Genomic DNA, 13203 nt, shown 5'->3' with positions numbered 1-13203 from the left:
CCAGTGCTACCAGTTACCTCCAGAAATCCCTTAATTGATAAACAGAAATCCAAATCTAAGGAAACATTGTAGTCCTTTTGAGCCAAATATCAAAACCTGCTCTTTGCCAGTAAAATGCCAGAATATTTGACCTTCTCTCTTCTGATTACACCAATCCGTAGTCACTAATCTGCTGTTCGGCACTGATTTTTGTATTTTTTTTTTGCATAAACGTCTGTAAATCTGGTGTTTAAACCCAGAGATATTCAGTTTCCTATTTGATCTAGTGTGGTACAACAGAGCAGGGATGATCTGTTGGTTTCTTTAACATCACAGTATTATATAAAAGCATAGTTTGTGACCTCTGATCGCTGCTAGTTTCAGTTCCTCCCTGGCTTTGATTTCGGACTTGCTGTATTTAGTAGCAACAGAGCAATAAAAAGGCTCAGAACCGTTCAGATAATCTGTGTAGTTCAGAAGAGCTGTACAGGCTTACAACAAATCCAGAAAATCTGAGCTTAGGGGAGGGAGTCTGACCCTGTGTTTGATGGAAAACAGATCGTAATGAGGAGCCCGACCCCGGTCACAGGGCAGTTCACCTAACATGCCCTCTGCCGCCCTGTTCCAGCTAACCTAACTCCATTTCTCCATCTGCTTATCCCCCTTTCCTTCTTTTTTTTTTTTTTTTTTTCCTGTCCCCCCTCCCCCCGCTCAGCTGTTGGCCACGTTTCTGATCCAGTACGAGAGGTTACGCGGGGTTCAGTCCTCAGGGGGTCCTCTTCATCTTCTGGTTCCTGTCCTGTGCTGTGCGCCATCGTGCCTTTCCGCCCAAGATCCTCAAGGCCTACAGCCAGGTAAGAACGCAGCGACGCCTGACCGCCTCCACAGCCTCAACACCCACCCTCAGATCGCCGTCCCTCTTTTTTTTTTTCCCCCCGTCACGTCTGCTTGATTTTGGTCTTTGCGATCCTTTTTCAAAACCCACCACTTAGACTTCTGAGTCGTTTAAGGACAACTCGACCAGTCAGTGGTGCCTGTGTGTTGTTTTTAGGAGTTACTGAGGAGTTTACAGTGAGTGGATGTTTTAGAGGGGGCAGCTTAGGGCACAGAGCGGAGAGCGAATAGTAGGCTTGTTGTTCCTGACGGTCCTTATCTCAGTTCCAGTGTGCATGCCGCACCAACTTAGCAGAAGCAAAACCTGCACACTGCAAAAACGGATCTAAAAATAAGTAAAATGTTCTTAAAGTTAGTGTATTTATCCTTGATTTGAGCACGTAAATAAGACCCCTAAAATAAGATAATTAGACATCCTGCACTTGAAATAAGATGATGGAAATGAATTGTTCCTATTTTAAGTGCAAAAATCTACAGATTTTAAGAACATTTTACTTATTTTTAGTTCCGTTTCTGCAATGCAGGATCCAAGCCGGGCCGGCTGGCGCTCCAAAAGCATCCCACAGTTCAGCATGAAAAGTAATAAAGAACATATTATAACTTGTGCAAAGCAAACAGCATTTGCATGTGGCTGAATTCCCCCTGGTGCAGTTCTGTTAGTGCCTGGCCAAGTGCTTACTTTCAGCACTGTAAGCCTCTAAGGACTCTGAATTACAAGACTCTCCTGGGAAAAAAAGAGCTAGGAACTAGTGACCTAGTAAATATTATCGCTTCAAAGACGAGAACTTTTTTTTTTTTTAAAGCTCAAGGTCTTTTGGAAAAAGCCTCCACAGATTGGTTGTAGTTTTTTGAGAGAGCATGAGAACCAGAGCATATCAATTTCAAATAGCTGTGCCAGCGCGATAAGATTTGTGGAATAGTAACATTACTCTGGCGAGATACTGAGCAGACTTTTTCATGTTTCGTCCTGTTACAGCCACACACTTTGAGGCAACAGGTCAGCACAAGGTAGGGCATGATAGGAAGGAAAAGGTTACATGCATCAAAAAATATATTTTACTAAAGAAATCTTAAACGTAGCCCCCTTTTACAATCGCCTTTGACTTAAAAGTGCAGACACAAATCTTTTTTCTGTACCAGCTAAACAAAGTTTGGCCCAAACAGCTAAAGCTCGGGCAGATAAGGAGCATCTGTGAACATCAGTTATCAAGCCGCGCCACAAGCTCTGACCTTTGACCTGTCCCTGCACAATTAGGCTTTCACCTAAACCATCCCCTCGTGGCCCTCTGGCTTTCTTTTTAGGGCCACTCTCCTCCTGGAAGGGGAACCTCCACCCGAGTCTTTCTAGCTGGTTTTCTGCCATCCGTCTGTCTCTCTGCAGAAGAGAGCATCCCCACAGCATGATGCTGCCACCACCTTTTCTAATATATCAGGCAGAATGTTAAAATGTTCAAGGGTTATGACTACTTTTGCAAGAGTCTTCTTTAAAGACACAGAGAAACTAAATCTTTTATATTTGCAGTAGTTTGTTGACTGGGCTTGGTGTTCACTTTACTTCAATTATTTGAGCAGGAGATGATGAGAACTAAAAACTTCCTCCAGGATTAATTATCCGCCAATATAAAAAAAATAATCTAGGACCAAGATTTGTGATTCGGTTCTCAGAGGACTTTTTGCTCTCCTCTTTCCATTTTCTCATACACACTGTAATCCATATCAAGATGTACTTCTTGCCCAGCATTTATGGCAGCACTTCATTTGCTTTGATTGATGGCAGCATGCCAGCCGAGAGAGAGGTAAAGGCAGGCAGTGCTGAGAAAAGCATGCAGTTGAAAATCAGCGCCGCCGAGGGAAGATAAAGTGTGTCACCCAGACCGGACCGGCATCTTGATTCCTCGTGTGGGTGGGGTTTCAAAACCTGTTTGTTACACACATCCAGAGACAGTAGTGAGAGACAAAATCACAAAAGAAACACTAAGAGTCTGAGCCGTCACGCCTTCTAAACTCTGTTTGGAGAGTTTTGTAACAATTCAAGGCCACCTTTTGACAGATGAACCACAACCTGACCCACGTCTCAGGGGTACTCGTGTGTATTCTGTGAGCCACGCGGCTCCCCTTTGCGGAGGTTTTATCCTTCATAGTCAAGCGTACCTGCTGCCTACTTTTCTTGTGACATCCCTACATTTCCCACACTTTCTACCAGTGGCACAAATAGGCGGAAGACATAGAAGTATGTGTGATTAGCTAGCTGAGTACCTATAGCCGTTTCTTTTCCAGCAGGCTCCCACCCTCACAGAGCAGGACTGTGATGCCGCGCGTCTATGAGACCGCCTGCTTGGAGCAGCTCAGTGTATCAAGCTGGGTGTCACATATAAAACAGTTTGGTGCAAAGACTTCTTGCTGTGGAGCAGTTTGTAGGGTGGCACTGCGTACGTAAAAATTGAGCTCATCAGCGCAGTTTAGTTTTAAACCTGCAGGTTTAAAATCAACAAAAGCATCAGGAGAACAGCAGGTTTTTAACAGGGTAGAACCGTTTGGCTTTTAGGTTGTTGAGATGGTTCACATGTAGAAAAGAAGAGAGGAAACCGGTGAATTTTTATTGAGGCACCACTGTATGCTTAGATTTTTAGCTGAAAAAAACAACGCTGAATAACTTAAATGCTCTTGTTCACCTTTAACCCTCACTGTTCACTGAACCCTGAGCATGGTTGGACATTCAGCCGCCAAAGAGTTCACTTCTTTTCTAGAACGGGTGGAACCCCCTCAAGAAGTCAAGTAATTCTCTGAAATGATGCGGGATCATAAGTTAATTGGCGGCTCAGGAAGCCCGGTAGTATCGTTCCCACTGCAGGGAATTTTGCTCTGCTGCTCTGATTGGCACGGTGGCTTGCTTCCGTGTGAAGGTTTGAGCTTGGGTTTAAATACCCATAAGATTGGATTATGCTCCATAATCAGAGTACAGAGTAAGGTTTACACAAATTCTCTTTCCCCCCAGTTAACCTGTTTATCAGGGTAGCACTCTCATTCTTACAGAGGCAGGAATAAATGTGGGCCTCCTGAGATGTTCATTTTAAGTTCATTTTAATTTCTACTGCTGCTAATATGCGACGTTGATTATTGCAGGTGTAAAATGTGGTCCATGCCAAATGTTTATTATTTTAACTTTAATACCTAGACGGAAGCTGTAACATAGAATAACCAGTTGTATCACGCGCTAACTAAGCAGAATATTCTACCTTATTATTCTGCCCGTCCCTTTATAGAGCGCCGCAGGCTGATGCTGGCTTGTTAATTAGTCAGGCTGTCTGCTCTGATGAGTCAGTAGGCTGCTCAACAGATATCTCAGTCAAACTTACTCAACTCTAGGTTTGAAGCAGAATTACATAGAAAAGTGATTGGTAGTTCCCCTTTAGCTTCCACGTGATGTCTGATATCATTTGTCTCAGCCGGCCGGCCGTACGCAGCAACATGTCGGGGAAGGGGTTCTTTGTATTACTCTATTCTCCATACAGCCAGAAAGCTGGAGTCACGCTGACGTCTTCTCTGCCATTTCACTTACAGGACTCTGAGCTGTAGAAAGGGCCTGACCGAAACTTGTTGTGAATTTGAAACCATAACCTTATTAAACCGGTCCATGCTTGGTGTGGATCAGTCTGATTACTACTTATGTAACCTCAACCAGAAGCGGTGTGACCCACCACTTTGCTAACGCTCACTTTACTTTGGATGGGCCGATCACCAGTGCCATGGCCTTACAACGGTCCAGGTTCAGATCCTTGAAACTGTTCCTGCCGTTTAAAGTACCCCACTTGTTGCTGCACACTGCTGGTTCAGCTGGCATGAAGGGGGCTAACGCTAACACAAGAAAGACCTGCTTGTTGAATATATTTCCACTGATGAAAAACACAATAGACATGGTGCTGAAGCTAAAAGAGTGCCACAGATTGCTGTTATAAAGCTGTATCTGATTTTATGCCGTTTATAATTGTGGATATTCTTTAAATAAAAGAAATGGGGCTGTAAAACAAATTACATCGCCTTATCCAGTTCACTTTCAAATTTGGTGTAAATACCATTAAGCTGTTGTTGTCTGCACTAAAGTGTAATCATACCGTAAGAATGTAATTCATGTTTTTATTTGTTTGCCTGTGCCTCGATTACATTAATGCCTTCTGCAGCTGGAAGATCTTAAAGGTTATATGACTGATTTCAACAGGCTCTCACTGTGTTTTCATCAGATATGATGGATTTGTGGCAATTCTAAAAGTTGATTTCTGTTTTTCTTTGGGCTTTAGAAAAGAAACACCCCTCCGATATCTCAGAATAACATTAGAATATTTGTGCCTGCCCTTCTCAGGAAAAACTCGACCCGACCAATGAGTTGGGTCTGACTCATTAAAACCATGTGGAAACAGAGTGACTTTTCTCTGTGGCGGAGCTGGGAGAGTTAAATAGAGCATATTTACATATTGGTGTATATGATAGCCTGTAGTTGTTTGTTTCAGTGTAAAATAATCCCTTGGGATAAAACCTCCAAAATGGGAAACATAATTTTATGATTTACTATGAATAAATGATTTCTAGCATTTCATTTTGACTTCTGTAAATGCACCATTAAACGGCTTGTGATTCCACCATCTGTCTGACCTCTCTTTCATTTTATTTACGTTTTGCATTTCAGACTGACGTTCCCGACAAGCTGCGTTTCACCACCTTCTATTTCTACTTCGGCCTCATTCTCTTAGAGCTCATCCTCTGCTGCTTCAACGAGAAACCTCCTCTCTTCTCCAGTGTTGTCACCGACCCCGTGAGTCCCACATATTGCAGCGCTACCAAGCATGTTTACTGCTTCTATATACATGCTGACATGTCTTTGGCTCTGTGAGCAGCTCAAAGTCCCTCACAAGTACTTTTAGGTGCCTCTTATCCTCATTTAACTTCCCTGACTTGCTTTCGATTTCTCCTCAGAATCCGTGCCCTGAAACTACAGCGGGCTTTTTATCCACCGTTACCTTCTGGTGGTTCACAAGGTAGGCTGATGCTTCTCTCTGCCGTCTTCTGAAAGTCTACACATAATGTCTCTAACACTGGAATCTGTCATCTCCGTTTAGTTTTAAGGAATTCTAACTATTTCTAAGTTGGAAAATAAAAGTTTGCTTCAGGCTTGCATCAAAAAAGTTCAGTGTTATTTATTCGTTTTTCTCCTTCAAGCTGAATCTTCTGCTGAGCCAAGCTGTGTTGACATATTTACTCCCCAGATGGAGTGTTTACTAAAGCAGACGCACCAGAAAGAGAAACACACTTTACCATTACAGTATAATATAATGCTGTGTGAACGCTTGCACCCTTCTCTTGACTAAATTGTTTTTTTTTTTTTTGTCGGTTTCCATGTTTCTATGAGGCAATGAAGAACAACTGCGACAGTGGAGAGGTTTTACAGACTTATATTAGCCAGTACATTGATTTTAGAATGATAATAAAGTCAGTCTGACTTGCTGGAGATCAACTTCTGGACCAAATTCTGACTGATTGTGACCCGATCTTGTAGCTTGGAGTTGATAAGGTTGTGCCGATTTCTCCCACTGCTTTTTAAGAACTGACCACTGCTTCTTAACGGGGAGTTTTCTAGCATTGGGTCCAAAATTTCAATGTTTCCTATGTTTTTTTTACTACTTTTGCCTTGTGATATTTTGCTGTGTCATGCTGGAAAATACACAGGTTATCACCCCCAAGCCTTTGGAAAAGTTAGAAGCTGATCTTGGAGGACTTCATGGTCCCACTTCTTTAGCTCTAGTTAAAACCACAAGAACACCCAGTCCTTTGGATGAGAAGAACTGCCACACATAGATGGTGTCAGGATGTTTCACTGTTGGAGTTGGAGGATTCACCAGAGAATTTGTGTTGGAACCAGTCTTTTGCTGTCCATCTTTACACAGCCTGCAGAATTTCAGTTCATCCTTGGTGTTTTTCTTGGACAGAAGTGGCTTCTTGGCTGCACTTTGTGTCTCAAGGCCATTGCTTAAAAGTCTGTTCCTCACTTGTATGAATGTAATTAAACTCACTTCATACCAAAATGGAATAAGCTCCCCTCTTTTGGCAATTCCATCGCCACTCATCATCAGTGATCATCCCGGGGCTCGCTGGGCAGTCTTGGACGTCTTCTTCTCTGCAACTTAACCTCTTATCTTCAAGTTCTTGATGATTCAGAGAACTGTTCATTCAGCTGCAATAGTCTCAGCAGCAGTTGTCTTGCATGCGGGATCATCTTGATGCAAATAGTTACATGCTTTTCTTCGGAGGAAGCCTAGAAACAACTTCTTGAAGAAAAACATTTTTTTTTCTCAGTTCGCTGATTGGACTGGTAGTGATTTTTAGTGGCAACCTTGTAGCTTCACCTATACGGACATAAGGTTAGCAAATCAGTTTGTCTGTGAAAATGAGTTGTTTTAAAGTCTAACCTCATAAAACTTTTTACAGTGAATTAATATGGATCTTTTTGAATGAAAATCTAAACACTATGAAAAAATGTCCAATAGAACAGAATTCTCATATTTGACAAAACACAAAATGTATGTCTGCAAACCTTACCTGTAATGAATCCACACAGAGGATTGCGACTGCTGCTCAGACATAGTCAGAGGCAAGTCTCTGCACGATTACAATGACTGAGTGTGAGGAGGTCAGTATTCTAGGAAAAGATTTCGCTTCGCAGTTTCAATGTGTTAACTGCGTTGGTATTTCTCTGTATTAAAGAACAGTACCTAATGCTTTTAGTATAGGAGTTTATATGTCCGTGCCCAAACTAAGGGTTTGTCTTGGCCGGAAGAAGAACTTTGAGTTTACAGAGAAATCCAGTGTAGCGGTGCTCATTTAATAATGACGAAGACTGAGAAATTTAAAAAAAATGCTCTTGTGTTAACAGTTGTTACTCAAATGACTTCGAAGTTGGCCTGAGACAGAATTAAATTCTCTCGGTATAATAATTTGGAGATGAAATCCCTACATAAGAATTTCAAACAAAATGTAAAACAAAATGTTTGTAGCTGCCTGTAGCTGTAGACCAGAAAGAGTAAAAGGTGGCGCTCTTAGTTTCCACACCATACCTGTCTGTGTTTTCATGGTTGGACATACTTCCAAAAACCACATTTGTCTTTTTGTAAGCCATACAATAGTATTGTCGCCCTCTTTTAGCCACCTGATTGGCAGTGTGCAGCAAAAGGTGAAGGAAGAGTTGTGGTCTGCACCTCAGCACCTTCTCTGATCTTATTAGAAGGGCTTCACTGTAAGCTCATAGAGTAGTATAAAACCTTGAAGAGCTTTTAAAACCGCAACTTTTCCAGACCTTAGTGAATCTAGATACCAGTAAGCAGCCCACGCCTACCCTGAAGTTAACGTCTTGGTTCTAGAGTCAATTACGGGTTAAAGAATTGTATGGGAAAAATGAAGCTACAAAAGTGCAGTGTGGGGAAAACACTTGTTATATGGAATTAAATCATCTACTGAATTAATCTGTTGTTTCTCTCCCCCAGTTTAGCCATCAAAGGTTACAAAGTACCCCTTGAAGCCAAAGACCTGTGGTCTCTGAACCAGCGTGACAGCTCCGGGAACATGGTGCCTAAACTCCTAAAGGAGTGGGATAAGGAGCAAGCCAAGGCCAAGAGGTACGACTCTTAAAGCTATAGAGGCAGGGACCGGTGATGAACTGTCGATGTCTAAAACATGGAGTGCTTTCATGCAGTCGGTGGTACTCATTGAAAGGTCATTTGCCAAAAATGAAAGACCAGCTCAATCTGAGTGTTACAAACAGCGGCGTTGGTGAATTCAATCTTTTTAAAGCAAAAAGCTCTGCGGTATCTGTCACTTTGTACTGTCTATTACAGTTTTTTACTCTGTATTTTTTTCTTAAAACGATTTTTCTACATATAAATGCACAGGTTCACAAAAAGGGTCATTCTCCTTAAACTGTAGTTTGTCAGGTTCCAACCTCAAAGTGTAAATATGTTTTGTTAGTGTTTTGCAATAGACCAACACAAAGTCGAAGGAACAGTGTATGTGGTTTTTATTTCTTTTTTTTTTTTACACACACACGCCACATCTGAAAAATGTGCCGTGTGTTTGTCGTCACTTGTCTGTAATTTAATCTCAGTATAGATCCAGGTGTTCTATGAAGGCCTCAGAGCTTTATTAGAGAACATCAGGTAAAAAAAAAAAGACATTGTGGTGATCAAGAAGCATAGCAGCCAGGTCAGGGAGTTACAGAGATGTTTATAGCAAGGTTTAGGTTAGACTCCACAAATCTGGCCTTAATGGATGCTACAAGCCATGTAGGGGACACGAGGAAGAAGGTGTAAGTAGGTAAGATGAGACCAATATTGGAATAACAACATTTAAACAAACTAACACCATCAACATGGTGGTAATGGCTTCATTCTGTGGGGATGTTTGTTTTTTTTTTTTCAGTGGGTAAAGGACACCTGGTCGGAGCTGCGGCTAAGCGGGTGATTGTCTTGCAATTTGAAAATTGTGGGTTTAATTCCTGCTTCCTACTGTCAAATTTTGATGTGCCCCTGGGCAAGGCCTTCCAATCTGTGTGTGAATGTGGTCACAACATTAAGCACTTTAAGTGGTCGGAATCGCCAGAAAAGCTCCATGTAAATTCAGTCCATTGATTTATTTATGGAAAGATGGATCAAAACAGTTACGGGGGGGGGGGGGGAATGTTGGGAGCTGCAAAAGACCTGAGGCTGGGGAGGAGGTTCCCCTTCCAGCAGGACATCCAGTTGTGTTACTGAATTGATTTTTTTTTTTTAATTATTTCAGACATTCTCCATCCAATCTGACTGACCCTAAGCTAATTTGCAAAGAAGAATGGGGCAGAATTGCTTTAAACACACGCATGTCACTCTTTTTAGATGTGTGCAAAAACTCTTGAGTATAATGTTACTCTAACTTCATTATTATACACTACTTGGTGTAGTTGTATCACATTAATTGCCAAAAGATACATTACAGTTTGTAGTAATAAAATCAGAACATTGCTGCGGTTTGAGACGTGTTGCTTTTTGCTTGCTTCTTTGTAAAACTACAGAAAGGAGAGGAGGTTGTCTCAGGGGACGGGGTTCTTTGTGTTCTTGCTCTTTGATGTTACCTTCCTTTTGCACGAGTGAAACTTTGAGCATGCTAAATGTAACCCACACAGCGGTATGGTTTCCTCTGATATGTCAATCTGCTTCCAGCATACTGATTTATGTGATCTGAAGAGCAAAGAGAAAGGGGAAAGTTTAAAAAAACGTGTTAAAATCATTCCTGCTGATCCGTAGATTTATGTTCATCCTAGAAAAAGGTTAATTCTGAAGTCATTACACAACAACAGGTTTTCAGCTATAATGTGTACTAATTGGTTTGGCTCCGTTAGTTTGCCTTGGGGCAGAACTCTACTACCACTTAAATGCACTCTGAAAAAACCCTGCATAGCAACTTTGCTGAACTCTGAACTCTCCAACAGGCTGTTTCCTGTTTCACTATCACACAGCTTTCCTGTCCGTTTCATTATGGACTGAGATTAACTTGTGAAATAATATGGCAAAGCCAGTTTGGTCTTTTTCACTTGAGCTTGACAAACCTACAGTAAACCTTAGTCACCTAAAGCTTGTGTTATGATAGATTTGTTGTATTTAGATGAATACGTCTGTGCCTGAAAACCTGAATCATTTCCTGTATTATAGTGGAGGGCCTCAGGCCCTGTTGAGGGTTTTCACAGTCTTTATTAGTTCAACAAATTCAGTTCATAAGACAGGACATTTATTCATCTTTTTCTCCTGCTGTGTGTTGCGGCTTATCCTGAAGTTGTGAGAACCAATAAAAACGTTTCACATGGTAGAAAACGGAGCTAAAGTAATAAGCGATTTATTCATATAGTTAAAGCTGCTCTTTTTCACTTCATTTCTGTTACTACCAAAATCCACAAAGCGCATTCAGATCTATTATTAATAAACTACAAATGCCAACTAGTGTTTCTTAAACATTTTAGATTGCTTTCGTGGGGCTCTACACCTTTTTAACACATAAGATTTTAGATCAGCTCATGACTGATAATGATCTTTTCAAGAAAGGTTTCTTATATTCTTCCTATTAATAACAGTGTAATGAGGCACCAATGTGAACATTTGGGCCAATATTGATTGCCATTATGGCCCATAACCAGTCTTTATCAATATTATATATTTGCCATAAGAAAAATTACCTCATCTCTGTTTTAATTAAACATCTTCAATTCTGTCCTGCGTCACGATCACTGTCGCATGTCTAAACAGATGCCACATGGCCAGTCCCCTGTGGCCAATCACATGCAAACACAGACTAGAATCTGGGATCATACCATTATGTAAACAAAGTAATGGAGGCAGACGGAAAACATGAAGTGTAGGGATATGGTTCAGGGTTAGATAGCAAAGGCAAGAGGGATTTTTGAGGAAAAAAAAATTAAAGAAATTAATCATAACCACAATATAATAGCCATAATATAACCTTATTTTTGCCTTTATTTATTTGATTTGTTTGCCGGGGTTGTCCATTTATAGGGTTGATTAAAAGTTAAATCCATTGTAAAGTTTGCGTTTCTTTTAACATTTCTGCTTTTTGTACAAATGTTTTTTATGAAATCACTAAATCAAACATGTCTTACCAAACGCTCAACCCATCCGTAGTTGTAAATTTGGCTGAAATTGCCGTAGTAGCCGGGCCTAAAGAGCCCGATATTAGTAAACACACAGGCTGCATCCCAAAAGGTCTAATTGGTAAGGACTTTTTATCCAACGCAGAAGCAAGTCAGCAGTCAGCATGATAAATGTCTGAATACTGCAATCAGTAAGAAGGGAGCAAGCAGTATGCTTCCTATCATAGTTCCTTTAGCATAAAACCCTTGAGATGTTCCTTGATGTGTAAAGTGCTGTCCCCTGGTGTCAAAGAGGGACACTGCAGGAAGGCTTAGCGCCATCACAACTCTTTCTCTCAATGTTTACTCTAATGTGTGAGTGTATGGAGACGTTGACGTGCTGATTTTATTGTCTAACAAAATTACTTCAAATTGGATTTCATAGAATAACTTAATTACAATGATGTAGATGTGGAGACCTCCATTGGCCTGCTTTTGAAATCAACCACATCTCAGAAAGGAAATGTGTTATGTGTCCTAGAGATGACCATGTTTTGACAGGAAAAATGTATAAACTCCACAACAAAAGCAAAGGACTTTGTAAAAATGCTGAATAAAGCTGGGGTTATAAACAATTAAATAAGTCTTGTGGGGTAAATACGGTAGCCACCCGGCAAGGAAGAAACCTGGTCTCAAAAAGCAGAGTAAGCCAGATAAAATGTTCCTAGTGCACCCAGGGGCAAAAGGTGCACATTTTTGGGCAGATATCTTATGCTCTGAAGAAACTAGAAGTACGTGTTTGGCTACAGTCTGTTACATTTAGAAAAAAGGGGGAAACTTGCAAGCATGAGAACGCCATTCCACCTGTGAAGTACAATTGTCTAGTGGTGTTGCAGCAGGAGGGACTGGTGCACTGCACAAAACGGATGGCAGCACGAAAAAAGAAAATAATGTGAAAATATTCAAGCAACATCTCAAGACACCCACAAGGAAGTTGAAGCTTGGATGCAAATAGGTCTTCCAAGTGGGAAATGACCGTAAGCATGCCGCTAAATTAGGAAAATGTTCTGAAGGTTCACCAATTCTGTCTGGAGGAACGGACCAAGAAACTAATTATAATAGTATAAAACTAAATAAACAGCAAACTATTGTGAGAAGCTTGTTGAAGGAGACCCAAAACGGAGAAATGCATGAAAGCATCGGACCTTGAAATAAGTTGAAGAAAATTCTCGGAAAAGTATAGTCTACTTTAATATCAGACAATGTGGAAACAGCATATGTAAATATCTGGTTTCAATTGTAAGTGTTAATGTGAAAGATTCAATTTCAATTGGAATTTTTTGATTTTGGTTCTCCATATTTGTGAAGTTTAACATGTGCAGTCAGGGTCCAAACCTGATTAGCATTTTCTGAAAAGAAAAAAATATATATAAATTTTTTCTGTTATTTGTATGTTCAAGTAATCATAACTTTCCTTTATGAATCTTTTAAACAAAACCTGTTGCTGACTGGCGACAAGCTTCCAAACTCTAAAAACCAAACAAGCCATGGTTGTTTTCTTTCCTTTTGTTTTGTTTTTTTACTACATGCAGCACAGGGTCTTTTTGGCAGAGAAAAGGAAAGTTTTGAGCTGTAGTAGTTAAAAAAAATTATTTTAGTAAATGTCAAGGTGATTA

At 40.7% G+C, this 13203-nt stretch overlaps 1 protein-coding gene across 2 annotated transcripts in view; it reads left to right on the top strand.

The window, feature by feature from the left end:
- Positions 1–796: 796 nt before the first annotated feature.
- LOC118556132 (canalicular multispecific organic anion transporter 2-like) overlaps positions 797–13203 on the top strand; it is a 41246-nt gene continuing 28839 nt past the window's right edge. Inside the window, exons 1-4 of one of the 2 annotated variants that reach the window (XM_036142534.1) lie at positions 797–833; positions 5555–5680; positions 5842–5903; positions 8403–8534. In XM_036142534.1, the coding sequence (XP_035998427.1) occupies positions 8482–8534 (53 nt within the window). In that variant the 5' untranslated portion in view covers positions 797–833; positions 5555–5680; positions 5842–5903; positions 8403–8481. The remainder of the gene's footprint in view (positions 834–5554; positions 5681–5841; positions 5904–8402; positions 8535–13203) is intronic. The other variant, XM_036142535.1, reaches the window with a different exon arrangement.

This window comes from Fundulus heteroclitus, chromosome 10 (assembly GCF_011125445.2).
Source record: "Fundulus heteroclitus isolate FHET01 chromosome 10, MU-UCD_Fhet_4.1, whole genome shotgun sequence".
Lineage (NCBI taxonomy): Eukaryota > Metazoa > Chordata > Actinopteri > Cyprinodontiformes > Fundulidae > Fundulus > Fundulus heteroclitus.
This window is presented reverse-complemented; position numbering and strand designations above follow the sequence as displayed.